This window comes from Schistocerca piceifrons, chromosome 7 (assembly GCF_021461385.2).
Source record: "Schistocerca piceifrons isolate TAMUIC-IGC-003096 chromosome 7, iqSchPice1.1, whole genome shotgun sequence".
In the NCBI taxonomy this organism is placed as follows: Eukaryota; Metazoa; Arthropoda; class Insecta; order Orthoptera; family Acrididae; genus Schistocerca; species Schistocerca piceifrons.
The window spans coordinates 270,783,856-270,802,592 of record NC_060144.1 but is presented as its reverse complement, the minus strand read 5'-3'; the positions used below and the strand labels follow the sequence as shown (position 1 = coordinate 270,802,592).

General features: G+C 41.3%; 2 protein-coding genes across 2 annotated transcripts in view; one reads left to right on the top strand and one right to left on the bottom strand.

Moving 5' to 3' along the window:
• The window catches only part of LOC124805114, a 79,895-nt gene extending 68,261 nt beyond the window's left edge, over positions 1-11,634 (bottom strand). Inside the window, exons 1-2 of the mRNA XM_047265566.1 lie at positions 11,153-11,634; positions 10,410-10,561 (exon numbers count right to left, since the gene is read on the bottom strand). Of these exons, the coding sequence (XP_047121522.1) occupies positions 10,410-10,561; positions 11,153-11,213 (213 nt within the window). The 5' untranslated portion in view covers positions 11,214-11,634. The remainder of the gene's footprint in view (positions 1-10,409; positions 10,562-11,152) is intronic.
• Positions 11,635-11,664: 30 nt separating this feature from the next.
• Positions 11,665-18,737, top strand: part of LOC124805115 (proteasome subunit alpha type-1) — a 42,630-nt gene continuing 35,557 nt past the window's right edge. Inside the window, exon 1 of the mRNA XM_047265568.1 lies at positions 11,665-11,821. Within this exon, the coding sequence (XP_047121524.1) occupies positions 11,816-11,821 (6 nt within the window). The 5' untranslated portion in view covers positions 11,665-11,815. The remainder of the gene's footprint in view (positions 11,822-18,737) is intronic.

Below are 18,737 nucleotides of genomic sequence, written 5' to 3'. Positions count from 1 at the left end.
TGTTTGACTCTGTGTGTGTCTCTGATTTCTGCTTTTATCCAACTCATCCCTGCTTTACGTATGATGCATTGTACGGTGTGAGATGCATTCTGGATTATAACTCTTGCATCTCTTGGAATGACGCCACGTTGTAAGCATTCTCGATTAACTTTAATTTTCATATTAATCTACATTAGTTTTAATTTCATCCCTAGGGACCTGTGTACAGTTCCCCAAGAACAACTACCAAGAATGTGATATAATGAAATTGTACCATACTATAAAGAAAAATATTGTTGTTGTTGTTGTGGTCTTCAGTCCTGAGACTGGTTTGATGCAGCTCTCCATGCTACTCTATCCTGTGCAAGCTTCTTCATCTCCCAGTACCTATTGCAACCTACATCCTTCTGAATCTGCTTAGTGTATTGATCTCTTGGTCTCCCTCTACGATTTTTACCCTCCACGCTGCCCTCCAATGCTAAATTTGTGATCCCTTGATGCCTCAAAACATGTCCTACCAACCGATCCCTTCTTCTAGTCAAGTTGTGCCACAAACTTCTCTTCTCCCCAATCCTATTCAATACCTCCTCATTAGTTACGTGATCTACCCACCTTATCTTCAGCATTCTTCTGTAGCACCACATTTCAAAAGCTTCTATTCTCTTCTTGTCCAAACTATTTATCGTCCATGTTTCACTTCCATACATGGCTACACTCCATACAAATACTTCCAGAAACAACTTCCTGACACTTAAATCTACACTCGATGTTAACAGATTTCTCTTCTTCAGAAAAATATTAATCGAAAGAAAAACAATAGTACAGGCAAGACAGTAGAAAAGAAAAGATATATTACATTCACATCCAAAGGTTCAATAAGAGACCATATAGCGAGATGTTTCGCAAGACAGAAAGTTAATGTAGTATTTCGTACTAGACATGCACTAATACACAAAGAGAATGTACACAAGGACAAATACAGTAAATCAGGATTATATAAAATGAAATGCCAAAATAGCCAGAGCACGTACATTGGCCAAACTGGAAGAGTGTCTAAAGTACATTACAAGGAACACTGCAATCTAAATTCGAATCATACAGCATTGGGTGAATATTTGAGAACAACTAAACATTGATTAGGTGAAATTCAAAACAGTATGAAAATTATCCACACTGTAAATATAGGTCTGTTTAGGAAGAACTGGAAATTTTGTAGGAAAGAAGAAAAATCCACAAAACAGGTTTAATTTACATGGGTTCTTCCAATTATTTCATGAAGTGCTATAGGTAAGCAACCAAAATATAATACCTGCCTTATTATCGTAACAGAAATATTTTTAAAAGCTGTAGTTTTGAATGCATTTTTGTAAAGACATTTTATAATTTATTTTTAAAGAAATGTTAATTTTTACAGATGTACTCATAATTTTTGAAAGATAAGCAGACATGTACAAATGAGAGGTGTCTGTACATAGTCCCATAAAAAGGGTGATTGAAATGTAAATGTGTTTTCTGTAGTTGTAAAATAATCTTTGGATATACTATATCATCGATGTTACAAGTAGTGTTGCACAGTCAATTTCACCTTTGGCACTGTCAATGTCATCATTTACTAACATACTTTAAGGGGACCACACCGTGGTTCAGTTGGGGGGGGGGGGGGGGGGGGGGAATCCATTTTCAGTTTTCATAATATTTCAATACATTAAGGTTTTATTTAAGTACTTAGAAAAGGATTTTGCTGAAAAATTTTTCTTTTAGCATTTAAAGAGCATTTTCCTACCACGTATGTTTATGCGACCCCCCCTTTTTTTTTATTATTATATACCCCCCCCCCCTTCTGAGTGTGTTGACTATCCTTGGAATGCAATGGTCAGTACTCTTATGTTTCTGCTGTTTGTAAACAACATGCTTTCAAACATGTGGTTAGTTTTGTTCAAGTATGATTGCGAGTAGTTGTTATAGAAAACTTGCACGTATACCATGGGCAGGCAATTAGGAGAAATAAAGAAAATCTGGAGGCAATGAAGAGAGATGTTTGGGCCATATTCTTCCGTAAGTCCTCTACTGATGATAAGCCATGTCATGGATTATGTTCATCAGGAGACAATAGGGCTCAGGCAACTGGAGAATCTTATTCTCACCAGCATTCTCTTCCTGCTGCTGTTATTACAGCAATTAAACCTATTTTAAGAGACTTGGCTCATCCTGACCTTCTAAGGAAATATCTGCATGGGCAGACACACAACCCAAATGAAAGTTTCAACAGCATAATTTGGAACCACCTTCCTAAAACTGTATTTGTAGGCATGCATACAATGAAACTATGAGTTCATGATGCTGTTATTACATTCAATTGTGGTAATATTGGAAAGTGTTGGGTACTGAAAGAGCTGGGAATTAATCCTGGTGAAAATATGATCACTGGGCTGCAACCATATGATAAAATGAGGATAGCCAATGCAGACAGGTGTGCATCTAATATGGCCAATAAAGCAAGGCAAACATCCAGGAAGGTGAAAAAGAGAGGCCAAAGAAGGGCTATCATATGCAGCAGGACAGTTTTAATTAACTGTAAGTAACAAACATCAAAATTTTTTTCTTTAAAGTCAATTTCCCTCAAACTAAAATTTTCAGTACTTGTGCCCCATTATATCAGAAACTATCATCAATAAATGAATGAAATTTTCAGAGACTCTGAATAACATAAAAAGCCACCTCTGGTACTGCATTCATTAATATTCCCCCATTAGAAAGTCCACAAAAAAATATTTTCTGCAGAAAAAACTTAATATTTTTTGTCCATAAATTTAAAAAAGTATTTCTTAAAAAGTATAAAATGGATAAAGTAGATTTTAGTACAGTTGACTCTATTAGCATCATGTAACCCACAGTAAAAATATTAAAGTCCTGCATCAAATAGTTTTTTCAGAAATGGGTCAAATACTTGCCTAAATAACATGGGTGTGGTGCCCTTAAATGTAGCTTAAGTACTACAGCACTGCCATGTTAATCTTTAGAGCTGTCAGCCAACTTAAAATGCAATCTTTAATGCTGTCTTCAGCTTTAATGTAAGTCACCATATTAGAAACAGGATATGTACTTTACGTGATGTCAATGTAAGTTTTCTGTATTCTCTCAATTTGTATCGTTTACAGTCTATATTCCGATGGTGCTCTCATTCACTTGAAGAGAAAAACTTGTAAATAAAAAATATAAAGTGCAACTTGATGCAGTTTTAAAACTTTTATCTTCAACAGACACTCCCCCTACAGGCAATGCCTATTCTTGCTAAATTTATGCCTAGCCGGGGTGGCAAACTGTAATCAGGTACATAAGGATGAAAGTGAAACATACAAAGATTAACATGAAAATTAAATTCAATTAAGAATGCTTACAATGCCTTGCCTTTTCTGTAGCCAGTTTCCAAGCTCTAGAATCACAAGCCTTTTAACCTCCATAGTGTCACTTATTAAGCCTGACATAGCATTTATTTATGACAGTCTTCTTTGTCTATAATGACATTCTTTGTCTATTATGTCAAGAATCTACTGCAATAAGCTATTGCCTCTATTAGCCAATGACAATCAGTAACGAAACTCAAGTAGGTAATACAGCAGTCTATTCCTGGCTCTTCAGCAAAACAATTTTAAAAAACACTCCACACAGGGACAAGGATATGGAATAAGTTCACAGACATGTGAGTGGCTTGGAGATTTCTAAAATAATAGAACCCAGAATGTTGTCTTTGACAGCAAGTGTTCATCATCAGAGACATGAGTATCCTCAGGAGTGCCTCAGGGAAGTGTGATAGGACCCCTGTTGTTTCCAAGATACATTAATGATTTGACAGATGAGGTGGGCAGCAATCTGCAGTTCTTTTGCTGATGATGCTGTGGTGTACAGTAAGGCGTTGAAGTTGAGTGACTGTAGGAAGATACAAGACGACTTAGACAAAATTTCCTGTTAGTATGATGAATGACAGCTAACCCTAAATGTGGAAAAATGTAAATTAATGCGGACAAGTAGGATGGATAAACATGTAATATTCAGATACAGTATTACTACTGGCCTGCTTGACAGAGTCAAGTCGTTTAAATATCTGGGCGTAATGTTGCAAAGCAATATGAGGTGGAATGAGCATGTGAAAACTGGGGATGGGAAGGCAAATGGTCAACTTTGGTTTATTGGGGGAATTTTAGGAAAGAGTGGTTCACCTGTAAAGGAGACCGCATATAGGATGCTGGTGTGATCTATTCTTAAGTACTGCTTGAGTGTTTGGGATTCATACAAGATAGGACTGAAGGGAGAGATCGAAGCAATTCAGCAGCGGGCTGATAGATTTGTTGCTGGTAGGTCTGAACAACATGTAAGTGTTACAGAGATGCTTTGGGAAGTTAAGTGGGAATTCCTGGAGGGAAGGCAACATTCTTTTTGGGAAACACCATTGAGAAAATTCAGGGAACTGGCATTTAAGCTGACTGCAGAACAATTCTACTGCTGCCAATGTACATCATGTATAAGGACCGCAAAGATAAGATACGAGAAATGAGGGCTCATATGGAGGCATACAGACAGTCATTTTTCCTGTGCTCTATTGTGAGTGAACAGGTGGGCAGATTACAATTAGTGGTACAGACTACCCTTCCTCATGCACCATACGGTGGCTTGTGGGTGTTTGTGTGGATGTAGATGGAAGATAAATTTGGCTCCACATAATTTGTGAACCATGCCATTGCACACCAATCTCTCTCTCTCTCTCTCTCTCTCTCTCACACACACACACACACACACACACACACACACACACACACAGGGCCAGAAAATCAAAAGGATGGAGCAAAAATCTCTGTGACAGCTCATCACCTTGATGTGTCCATACCATGAAACATTTTAATTATGTTGCACTTTTTAAATAACATTGTCCAGTTCTACACTCCTGGAAATGGAAAAAAGAACACATTGACACCGGTGTGTCAGACCCACCATACTTGCTCCAGACACTGCGAGAGGGCTGTACAAGCGATGATCACACGCACGGCACAGCGGACACACCAGGAACCGCGGTGTTGGCCGTCGAATGGCGCTAGCTGCGCAGCATTTGTGCACCGCCACCGTCAGTGTCAGCCAGTTTGCCGTGGCATACGGAGCTCCATCGCAGTCTTTAACACTGGTAGCATGCCGTGACAGCGTGGACGTGAACCGTATGTGCAGTTGACGGACTTTGAGCGAGGGCGTATAGTGGGCATGCGGGAGGCCGGGTGGATGTACCGCCGAATTGCTCAACACGTGGGGCGTGAGGTCTCCACAGTACATCGATGTTGTCGCCAGTGGTCGGCGGAAGGTGCACGTGCCTGTCGACCTGGGACCAGACCGCAGCGACGCACGGATGCACGGCAAGACCGTAGGATCCTACGCAGTGCTGTAGGGGACCGCACCGCCACTTCCCAGCAAATTAGGGACACTGTTGCTCCTGGGGTATCGGCGAGGACCATTCGCAACCGTCTCCATGAAGCTGGGCTACGGTCCCGCACACCGTTAGGCCGTCTTCCGCTCACACCCCAACATCGTGCAGCCCGCCTCCAGTGGTGTCGCGACAGGCGTGAATGGAGGGACGAATGGAGACGTGTCGTCTTCAGCGATGAGAGTCGCTTCTGCTTTGGTGCCAATGATGGTCGTATGCGTGTTTGGCGCCGTGCAGGTGAGCGCCACAATCAGGACTGCATACGACCGAGGCACACAGGGCCAACACCCGGCATCATGGTGTGGGGAGCGATCTCCTACACTGGCCGTACACCACTGGTGATCGTCGAGGGGACACTGAATAGTGCACGGTACATCCAAACCGTCATCGAACCCATCGTTCTACCATTCCTAGACCGGCAAGGGACCTTGCTGTTCCAACAGGACAATGCACGTCCGCATGTATCCCGTGCCACCCAACGTGCTCTAGAAGGTGTAAGTCAACTACCCTGGCCAGCAAGATCTCCGGATCTGTCCCCCATTGATCATGTTTGGGACTGGATGAAGCGTCGTCTCACGCGGTCTGCACGTCCAGCACGAACGCTGGTCCAACTGAGGTGCCAGGTGGAAATGGCATGGCAAGCCGTTCCACAGGACTACATCCAGCATCTCTACGATCGTCTCCATGGGAGAATAGCAGCCTGCATTGCTGCGAAAGGTGGATATACACTGTACTAGTGCCGACATTGTGCGTGCTCTGTTGCCTGTGTCTATGTGCCTGTGGTTCTGTCAGTGTGATCATGTGATGTATCTGACCCCAGGAATGTGTCAATAAAGTTTCCCCTTCCTGGGACAATGAATTCACGGTGTTCTTATTTCAATTTCCAGGAGTGTATATAATGTATCTGGATAGATTAAAAAGATCTACTCACCTGGCAGTGGCAGGAGAACACACACATAAAAGAAAGTTATACTTATGCAAGCTATCAAAGCCACTGGTTCCTCCTTCCGGCAGAAGGGTTGAAGGAGAAGGAGGGTGGGTGAAGGAAAAAGATTGGAGAGGTTTAGGAGAATGGGTATATTTCGGAAAAGTCACCCTGAACTGTGGGTCAGGGGAGGCATACTGGATGGGATGAGAAGCAAAGACTGATTGTCAGGGAGTGCACCGGATGAGATTTGTAAACCTGAGAGCTTATGGGTGGAAGACAGGGTAATACACGAGATAGAGATTACTGAAAAAATGTCTTGCATGAGTTAATAAGAGTGAAAAGCTAAATGCGTTATACACAACAGGGATGGGAATGGGACGGCAAAAAATAGACAAGCCAGAAAATGAAAGATGTAGAAAACTAAAATGAAGTGAAGAAAGGAGTAGTTACTGTGAAGAAATACTCAGGTAGAAGAAATTATTATATTGTCTAGTTCTAGATCAACAAGGATGCTTCAGTGTCTTTAGTCAGCATAGATACCTACAGCAACACTGCTGAAGCCAGATATATGGAATTACACTATGAGAGCTGCACCGTAGTTGAGTGTCAACTGAGGTTGTATATACAGTTTGGATTATTTCTCTGCATTTGCTTAGTGAATTTAGGATGCTGTGTACTTTGTGTCACACACCAATACAATCGACAATCTAGACTGCCTTTCTGCTGGCATGATTTATTATTTCTGCCTAGCCTTTTTTTCTTCTATTGATTCAAAGGTTGGCCTGAAGACCACAGTACTAGTGGCATCCTCTATTTCTGTGGTGTATTTATATCATTTGTGAATGTGCAAGCTCTAACTGAATGACGTACTACAAATTGCCAGAAAAAAATATTCTTGAAATTACGAGGTGTAAAGTTCTTTTCAAAAAAAGAGAGCATAATATGTAGTGATTTGTGCCTCCCACAACCGGGTTGGCATGTGTCTCTCATGATTCCTTACTGTTAAGCAACAGTCTATGTGGACCCAACAAAGAAATTAATATTTATTGAAGGGATGAGCTGTCTGATTAAGTCTGTCAAAAATGCATTTTCTTACTTGCTTTATGTATTCAAAGGGGACTTAGGAGTATTCAAAGGGTACTTAGGATAACACACGTCTTGCATGCATAGTGAACATCACATCTGGTGTGAGGGTACCTCAGAGTAATATTGTTGGCTGTGGTGCAGCTATAATAGCTCTGTAGAGAGTGGCATTATGGCATGTAAGAGTCTGTAATTCCTTGGTGCCAGCCAACAACAAAAACGTGAAGAAAAAGAGAAGAGGAAGTTGAGAGAATTGTGATCTAGAGGTAGTTCCAGTTTGTATCTTGAGGAAAGGAAGTTGTTTGTTGATTGGTTGGTTTGGGGGGGAGGGACCAAACAGAGGTCATTGGTCCCATTATATTAAGGAAGTATGGGGAAGAAAGTCAGCCATGCCCTTTCAAAGGAACCATCCTGGGACTTGCCTGAAGCAATTTAGGGAAAATGAAGAAAACCTAAATCACGATGGCCGGAAACCATTTTGAACTGTCATCCTCCTGAGTGCAAGTCCAGAGCACTAACCTCTCTCAGTTGTTGATTAGTGATATGTAATGTACAACAATGGAAAATACATTTTTAATGTTAAGCAATTTTCTTTTGAATGAATAGGGAATATAAAAATGGCTGTGTTGTTCATATGTTTACTATAAATGAGAATTGCATTACCTTTGAGAGTCATTTCAACAAATACCATTGTGTATTATCTGCCATGATAATATTATTATAATAGGGGTCACCAGGGTTAAACACACAGATAATCTTAGGTCACTATTCCTTGTTCTTCAGCAACTGGGTCTCAAATGTAATCCTGGTACATGTAAAATCTATCATCTGGCATGATGCATGTCATACTTGGTAAAAATGGCACAAATGTAGCATAACCACATACGACAAACAAATTACTTGCTCCTAAAAAAAGCTGAAGGAAATGCAATACTCTTTAGAGAAATTAAATTCTTGTGGAAAATTCATTGCTAATAGTGCTCAAAATTAATTTCTTTTCAATTGGTTTTCCAAAAGTCAAATTCCTATAGGTGGAAAATGTGATAAATTAATTATGTTTAAATTGAATTCAGGTGTGCTAATCATCATTAATATGGTGTTGCAGCCAATGAGTGGTTATATAGAGGAAGGTCTGTTCAGTTAACTATCAGTTGTGCTGGCTAATTGAATATTTTCAAGGAATAATGGAACTTGGACATGGAAGTGAGCAAAAATGTAAGAGTTGGTTAACAACCATTACTGTTGAACTGAGTAGGTACAAGATTCTTCTCAGTACAAACCACAAAATTCCCATGGAGGAGGTATGCAAAGGGTAAAACTTGAATGGTAAGGCCAGAGCAATTCCCAAGTCCTAACCCAAGGCCTGACGTGCACTGGATCCCTACAGAATGACTGTCTCATTTCTAACTGAACTGATGCTTCCACCTTGCATTTTCTCTCACAGCGTCCATAGCAGATGTGGGGCCATACCCAGTCAATGCCCTTCCCATGGAATCTGCTACCCTGTGGGGCAATTCCAGCTATTATCATACTATACGCCTGCATTCCCTTGATGTTGTGCAAACACATTCAGTTGCTCTGGCTACTGCTGTTGTTCTTATTCACATAGTGACCAAATTCCAAACAGACTTATGGAGGTTTTAATTCACCCTTGTAAAAGATAAAACACCACAGTTATCTCTATTTGCAACACAAGCTATATTTTAAGAGAAAAATCAAACAGCAGCTGTGAATATGGATCTTTATTTGCATAACTATAACTGTGACACCTACTTCCGTCCCACTAGCCTGCAAGCCCTGAGACATGTCACTGCAGTTACCTTTAGGATACAAACTTGGCATTTATTCCCACTACATCAGGTGCTTCCTGGTGGACAAATAGATGCAACAAACATTCATAAGGGTCCCCTACAATGGTGCCAAGGTTAAGCCCAAACCATTACAGCAAGCCTCAAATTGCAGCCTGTAAAGGAAAACAGAAAAGGGTTATGAAAGGGTGTAACGGAGATACCCCGACATTTCTCTTTATGTTACCAGTTAAATGCCATATGGGATATCACATTTCTGACAATAAGTCAGAATGAGATAAGAGTGGTCATTCCCGAGTCTTATGGGATAATAATCACCATCTTCATCGATGTCATTGTGGAACAGAAAAAGGGGGGGGGGGGGTTGCATTTTTACTGACAACTACTCAGGGGCTCACAGCTACCTATAATGATAACTTCACTTGTACATTTCCCTCACGATGCAGGCATCAGAGCTGGGCTGGTTAAGGGCAGGGGGAAATTGGTGTATGGTATCTTTGATGGAAAAAGCTACAGATTTAATCAACCCATCACAGGAAGTTTCTAGAAGCAAGTCTTAGTTATTGCCACACACATTTATTCCACAAGTCACTACCAGCAGTTCCTGAGTGTAAAACTTGAAACGAGCTTCTGTCAATAAAGTTACGACTGTAGAGTGGCAGACACCTAAGTCACCAGCCTATCTCCATCTAACTTCCAAGGTAACTGCACCAAAGTTTGTCCTGATTTTATTACCATTGTCTGCTATTCAGAATTGTTGTTATAGAATTCTTAACATATATTAGCATTGGAACACAATATGTAAGAACTGGTGACGGAATCTCTAAACTCTTTGAATATGATAAATGCAGCCTATAGTGGATGATGTTTACTGTGTGTGATGTACTCTGTTTTTCGGATTTTACCCAGCAAATAAAAGTTGGTGTCAAACCACATACAAAATTCATCATAGCAAATTATCATACATTAGACAAAAGCAAAATGAAAATAAATAAATGCATCTACCGATGAGATATAACTCCAGCTTACATAAAAATTTTAAGAAGGAAGGGAAAATAGGAAAAGTAATACAACAAGAAAAATTAAAAGAAACCAAAAAGTAAAAGAACCCACAAAAAACGGATAATTAGGATTATAAGAAAATCACCTTTCCCAAGATATCAAAGCCTTTATCAGATCGAAATTTAGTCTTCATGGTATAAATAAATCGAGACAGCAGAGCAGCTTCAGAATGCAACTGCTTTTGGTCTTGCAACACAGCAACTGCTCTCAAGCAGGCCTTTTTCAGTGTTGCTACATCTGAAAAAAAAAAGTAGTATATCATAGTTGTAAGTGGATATTCATGCAATGAGTGCAGGTACATTTTGCAGGTGATAATGAATTATTGTAACATCAAAAACATCTAACCATGATTTAGCTAAATGACCGTGGTTAAAATTATGTAAAATGTGTAATGTAAAGTGAAACATAAGATCATAAAGGGGGACTCGTTAAGGGCCACGGGTTACGTGGGCCACGGAAATAATCCACTACTTTATAACAGTAAAAACAATCTTCAGAGGAACCCCCCCCCCCCCCCCAAACCTCATTTCAATCGGAACTGTATAGTATACATTCAGTAAGTAGCTGACATCGCACTATGGCATCGGTGTTGTACATCTAACACTGGAACTCTGTAATCGAACAATATCACGGATAATTAACAAGATTATTGTTTGCAAAAAAGTAACTCTGAAAGTAAAACTGTCGTTTAGCGCACTGACATGATGTCGAAATTTTCATTTCATGGGCTTAAACGACTCTAAGTAGGAAAATTGTCGTAATATTCTTTGTATATACAAATTATGTTTGGCAAATGTCAAAACGATTTTATTTATGGCTTATTCTTACCTATAGCTCGGCATCTGTAGGTGAAATTTGGTGGTGGGGTCAAATTTCTCAAGTTCCACATCTTGCCTAAAATAACAAATATTAGCCTGTCTAAAAATGTTATGCGATTTATTTCCAATCAGCAATTCTCAAAACACTGTCGTAATTTACAACTGGTAGCTATGATTCTGACGCTTCAGCGAGATACGCCTTGCTAAGCAAGTTATTTGTGTTGAAGAACCTATGGATGCATTTTTCTTAACCAATTCAAAACATTTCTGCACAGTGCACAGTGTATACAAATACTAACACGTGCAATCTTTGCTTTATTGACAGCCAGCCAAAGTTATTAGGCGTTGTTGATAGCAGTGATCCTCACCATGGAGCCCACTTCAATCGACTTCACACAGTAGGCTATGGCTCCAATAGTAGCATTACTTTATAACAAATCGCATCCACCGACATTTTCGTTATGCAAGTATGTAGATAGACACACATCAGTGATACCAGGAAGCACAATAAAAAACTTGGCAAAGTACACCGTGGTGCACCCACTGCTTTTACCCTCCAGAATCTTTGGATAGTATTCGTTTTTTGGAGTCATCGTTGGTGTTGCAGTGTGCTGCTGGATGCGTTGAGTGAATTGTTTTCTTGTGCTGTGGTGTTAAGAAAAACGGTCTAGCGATGATGGTAGGTATATATTTTGAGTAACAATCTGGTGTAGTCATCAATGAAGATTTATTTCTTTCGTACTTAATGTAAGAGTTGAAACTGCACATCGTTTTTATTGTCGTATGTAACAGATTAGAATGACTGTGACAATTTGAAGACTGGATCTCGGAAAGTCATTGGCAAGGAGTACTAGACATTGAACTACTTATGTATTGCATTGAGGTGAAATCCAGGACAAACTCATCGTAGTTCAAAAAAGAAAACTGACAATGTTGGTGTTCGCCGGGGAAAAGTACCATACACGTAGAAACGAAACACACACACATAATAGGGAGATGTTTTTGGGTGTGCAAAAAAAAAAAAAAAAAAAAAAAAAAAAAAAAAAAAAAAAAAAAAAAAAAAAGTGTTACAACGAAGTTCAAAGCGAAAGACTGCTAAGACGCTGAAGAATCCTGAAATATGGAATCTGTGTTATTAGGCATGTAGCTACATACGTTATCAGAGTCTTTGTTAAATTATTTAGAAATGAATTTGCTTAAAGTTTTGTAACAGAGGGTCCTATGTAAATAATACAGACGAAACGACAAACCGGTTTGTGTTGCATACCACAAAAAATGAACTGTCACATGCTTGAGTTCACTCGTTCTTCTTTGTAGAAATATACCGCCATAAGTCATTTCATTGTAAGCTCGTTGGCATGTGTGCAGTTAGCAGACCCCCCTGAAATTTTTGTATCATAAACTCGGCAACCTGCAGAGTTGTCATATTGAAGCCAGTAGCCATGCATTATTATGCATTACATTACACTTAATATTTATTAAGATATTTAATTCCTTTTGAGCGACAGCTTATTTCAAAAGCATGGATTATTTGTATAGGCTAATGAGTTTTAGATCATTATTCCACCTATGTAGTGAGGCACTATTCTATTATGAAGTGATTTTGAGCAGTGGGGAAGCACATTGTCAGTGTGAACTCCCTACGTGCTTCTTTACTGTGCCTATTTTATCACTCCTTGGATTCCTAGATATCCTGGTATCCAACAAAATAGAACACTTTAGCACTTGATTCACACTGCCAGGAGTTTTGAAGGGCAGGCTATGTGAGGAAGTTCCAGTTCAGCTGTTAAATATTCAAGCACTCCATGAATTTTGCCATCCATGTGTGTTAATTGCTCCCTAAAAATCCTGTTTGGAGCAGAGAAGGGAAATACGGAAGCGTCCGATCCCACCCGTCTTCTTTGACCCATGACGTCACAAATATGGCGGAAAAACACACACACACACACACACACTTTCCACAAGAAGCCTAATGACGCTAACGGGACAAGTACAGGAAATGGGGTGTTTTGGGTGGGGGGCAAACTAAATATAAACAAATTTAGACGCCTTGCGTAGCTACAATGTGTAAGTGAAGACAGCCATGCATGAATACCCACCCACCTCCCCAGGGGTTGTAACCCCTGCAACCCACAGAAGATAAAGATGCTTCAGTAGCTGATTAGTGTTTTTTGTCTTTTAAAAACAAAATATATCTCACGGGATAGAACGAACAGATCAGAAAGATAAATATAATAAACTAAAACAGAAATTCGAGGAAACATAAGTAACAAGTGTTTTTAAATTAAAAAAAAAAATATCACAAGATAGAACGAACAGATCAGAAAAGTAAATAAAATAAGATAAAACAAAACTGGAGACAGCCACACTCAAACCAAACTCCGCGCCGTCATGACGTCACACACGACAACGCCCTTACGTCACGGGTCAAAGCCGACGCGTGCGATCGGGCGCTTCTGTCGATCCCAGAGAAGGTCCAATATTCACAGAAAAAAGTCCAGAAGTTAGAAATGCGTTTCATCGGGGGGGGGGGGGGGCAATGAAGACATTTAAGGCCACAGAGTCATAATTTTTTTCTGAAGTCATTCGCTTCATCATTGAAGCAGTCTGTACCAAAGCTAGTATTGGCACCTGACACTGATATCTGATCAGTGTGTGACAACCCGCATTTATAAATATACCTGTAAAACTGTGCCACTAGTAAAACCAAGTAGTATGCATATGTCAGAGACTGTGGTGATAGCAGAACATATTGATCAGAACACTAATACACCATCACCAAAGGCAGCAAAAGAGAAGCATAAAATGTTTCTGTTAAGGCAGGCCTACCTCCAAATCCAAGCAGAGACTGAAAAACGATAGGTCAGAAAGATCTGAGACAAACCATGTAAAACCGAGCGGGGTGGCGCAGTGGTTAGACACTGGACTTGCATTCGGGAGGACGACGGTTCAATCCCGCGTCCGGCCATCCTGATTTAGGTTTTCCGTGATTTCCCTAAATCACTCCAGGCAAATGCCGGGATGGTTCCTCTGAAAGGGCACGGCCGACTTCCTTCCCAATCCTTCCCTAATCTGATGAGACCGATGACCACGCTGTCTGGTCTCCTTCCCCAAAACCAACCAACCAAGAAACCGTGAGATGATGCAGCCTCAGTCATATCTGATGGATTAGACAATGGCCATTCTTAAGATGGCAAGGATTTCAATGTCTGCCTGAATGAACTGCCAATGCTGCATCCTCCACTACATCCTTTCCAACGCACAGAACAACAGGAAAGGAAAACAGAAAATGTGTCACTAGGATGGTCCCCATACTACAGAGGAACATTAATGGCTTCAGGATACATGTGGGGGAACACAGACTGCTAGTTCAGGAAAACTTCAGTATGTAGTTTGTTTCCAGGAGACATGTTTTAAACTCTTAACACCCCTCAGTTGCACAGTTACAACTGCCACAAGGGAGAGCTATAGGAGTGGTTATTTTTGTAAACAATGTGTACCATCCCCCCCCCCCCCCCCCACTCCTACTTGCTTTGTGTTTGTGTGTGCATTTTGGGTTAACAGTATGTTACATCTACAGTACATGCCCTCACTTGAAGTTGCAGGTGAAGAGTACCCTGAACCTATCCTCCTATATAAAAGATACCAACCATTTTCTCGACCGACTCTCCACAGTTCCTCTCCCTTTACCACCTGGTGCCATGCTCGTCACTATTGATGACACCTCCCTGTACACTAACATTCCTAATGCCCATGGCCTTACTGCTATAAAACACTACCTTTCCAGATGCCCTATGGATTCCAAACCAACCACCTCCTTCCTAGTCTCCAGGACCAACTATATCCTCACCCACAATTACTTCTCCTTTGAAGGCATTACCTACAAACAAATCCACGGTATGGCTATGGGCACTCGCATGGCACCATCCTATGCTAACCTATTCAAGGGCCATCTAGAGGAAACCTCCCTAAAAACCCAGAACCCCAAACCCCTCACCTGGTTCAGATTCATTGATGACATCTTTGCTATCTGGATTGAAGGTGAGGACACCTTATTCACATTCCTCCAGAACCTCAACAACTTCTCCCCCATTTGCTTCACCTGGTCCTACTCAACCCAACAAGCCACCTTCCTAGATTTTGACCTCTGCCTCAGAGATGGCTACACCAGTACCTCCGTCCATATCAAACCTACTAACCACCAGCAATACCTCCACTTTGACAGCTGCCATCCGTTTCATACCAAGAAGTCCCTTCCATACAGCCTAGCCACCCATGGTTGTTGCATCTGCAGTGACGAGCAGTCCCTCTCTAAATATACAGAGGGTCTCACTGAAGCCTTCACTGACCGTAATTATCTTCCCATCCTTGTACAGAAACAAATCTCCCGTGCCTTATCTTTCCTGTCTCCCACCACCTCCCAAAGTCCCACAGTCCGGCCACAGAGGAGCATTCCCCTCATAACTCAGTATCATCCGGGACTGGAGCAACTGAATTACATTTTCCGCCAGGGTTTTGATCTCCTCTTGTCATGCCCTGAAATGAGAAACGTCCTACCCACTATCCTTCCCACCACTCCTAACGTGGTATTCTGCTGTCCACCAAACCTACACAATATACTCATCCATCCTTACACAACACCTTCTCCCAATCCCTTACCTCATGGCTCATACCCCTGTAATAGACCTAGATGCAAGACCTGTCCCATACATTCTCCTACCACCACCTACTCCAGTCCAGTCACTAACATTACCTATCACATTAAGGGCAGGGCTACCTGTGAAACCATCGTGTGATCTACAAGCTAAGCTGCAACCACTTTGCTGCATTCTATGTCGGCATGACAACCAACAAGCTGTCTGTTCGCATGAACTGCCACTGACAAACTGTGGCCAAAAAAAAGTGGACCATCCTGTAGCTGAACATGCTGTCAAACATGATACCCCTCATCTCAATGACTGCTTCACAGCCTGTGCCATATGGATCCTTCCCACCAACACCAGCTTTTCTGAATTACACAGGTGGGAAATTTCCCTGCAATACATCCTACTTTCCCGTAACCCTCCTGGCCTCAACCTTCCCTAGTCACTGTCCTCACCCATCCAGCCCCCTCCCTGTTCCCATTCCAGCAGTACACAGCCGTCAATTCACCGACACAGCCAGTCTTTTATTTTTATTTCTCTCCTTTCCGCTACTTACCCCCTCCCTCCTCCACATCTTCTCTCCTACCCTCCGTCTAAACCGCAACACTTCACCGTCCGCCACTCCTACCATACTATCCCTCCCCATTCTCACCCCAGCCTCCTCCTTACCCCCACCCAGTCGCCACTCCCATCATGCACTGGTGCTGCTGCTCGCAGTGTAGTTTCAGTTCTCTGAGACTGCAGACATGTGTGCAAGTTTCCGCCTGTGTGTGTGTGTGTGTGTGTGTGTGTGTGTGTGTGTGTGTGTGTGAGAGAGAGAGAGAGAGAGAGAGAGCAGCATCTCTGCTATATGGTGAGTAGCAACTTTCCTTCTCATAATATTGTTACAGCCCATCGTGGATTTCCCATTGTTTGAAAAGAGGTGGTCAGTCTTACCTCAGGTGACAGTAAAAACTCAATGAGCTGTCTTCAGGTTGTTGATCGATATTACTCTTGCCACTCTGTGATATCTACTATTCATCATGACCTCTCTGACCTCTACCTGCTCAGCTGTCTTTCTCTGGGTCCCAAGTCACTGGCCAACTGGTTAGAGAAGGGCTTTCTTGCTCACCATTCACTTTGATGATCCCCGATGCAGATTTGCAGGTAAAAGTAAAACCTGTCCTCACTAGGAGACGGAAGAACATCTAGGGAGGAGCAGTCGGTATTCACTGAGGAGCTTTTTCTGTGTACAGGCCAGCTGGTATTACGCTATGATTAGGAATTATATGCGTTTTGAAATTTTTTTGTGAATAGTGTAGTTCAGGCACCTCACCCCTATCTTTGGGGTGAGGTGGAAGTTATATCAAAAGCAGACTCCAGTGTTACTTTTGTACTTTTGTGGTTTTATGATGCGGTGTAGCTAAATATACATATGCCTAATTTGGAAAGCAAATTTAATAGATTACAAAGTGGAAACATGAAATAAACTTGTAAATGGATTTGGGAAACTAGCAAATAACATGATTGCTTCCACATCAAATCAGAGCTTTTTTACACAGTTATTGCACACATTTGCTTCTTCTGTACAGGTGTTATGCATTCACTTTCTGCACATGACACACTGAATCCAGTCTACCTGTGGTCCATTTTTATCATAGTAGTTCATGGCACACTGAGCACAGTAATCTCTAATTTTGTGACCTGCCTGGTTAGCTAATTCTGGATTGCCTTGCAGTGGATTTTTTGCCTATAGACTTAATTTTTAGTGACCTAGCTCTTGCCCCTTCAGTTTGACTGTGTTCTGTGAGAAATTCAGCTGTTTTCTTTCTGCACTTAGATGATAATGGATACAAGGTAGGCACAGGGGTAATGTCTTCGAAGGAAGTTCTTGGCATCGGGCCATTCTCAATCTCTGCTTCAAGTGTGCTGTTGTCTGTCTTGTCTGAGAACAGCCTAGAGCACATCCTCTGCTCTTGAACTTACCTCCATCATACCTGCCTGCCTCATCAGTTGCAACCATGCCAGAAATTTGAAATACTTGCTCTGAAATTCTTTCCGGATTAGAAGGATACAAGTAACAAGCTTCTAACGAAGTAGATGTCCAAGATAGTAGGCATCTTAAGTAAAGTATATTGCATGAATACAGAATCAAGTGTTAGTTAAAAGAGCAGGGTTGCAAGAACGAAACTTAATACTGGAAACATGTTTGTTAACCACTTGAAAGTGCACAAGAAACTGTTCTAATGTTGTTCCTTCCTTACTGCAACCTTTTCATTTGGTATTGAGATGTTTAAGGGTCTGGGAAGGCTTTCTAATAGGACCTCCCTCTTGTTATGCACATTTTTTATCAGACATTGCTTCTGCCGAGATGGTAGTATTTTAATTAGGATATTTAAGTAGGCTATGATCACTCTACCTCCCCCTCTTTAACCATCCTCTAAAAATCTCCAAATACTAAGTTTATCCTCCCCTGAAGGAAGAGTGTGTAGTGGATGAAATACAAATCACTATTTAGAAAAGAAGCTGAGTGTCGCAGGTGGGTACTACGGAAAGACTTGCTGTACATTTAAGCTTTCTTCTGAAGTAGAAAACACACACACATTCACACAGGCATAACTCATACATGATCACAATCACCTGCCGCTGTGGCCAGATATGGACTGCAACTGTGCCTGGTGGGAGAAGCAATCTGGCGTGGGTGGTGAGGATAAGGAGGCAGCATGGGTGGGGAGGGGGAGGGATATAAGAGTAGCAGTGGGGAAGATGTAATGCTTATTGTGGGAGTATGCTGGGATGTGGTGAGGACAGAGTAAAGCTGTTAGTAGCAGTATGAAGATTGGGGTATGAGGAGGGGATGGGGGTAGATGGAAAAGCAGTACTAAAAATTGTGGTGTCAGAATGTATTGTGTTACACTACGCAAGTTCGTAGTGTTTTTCCTTAAGTTTAATAAACACAACGCTTACACATAA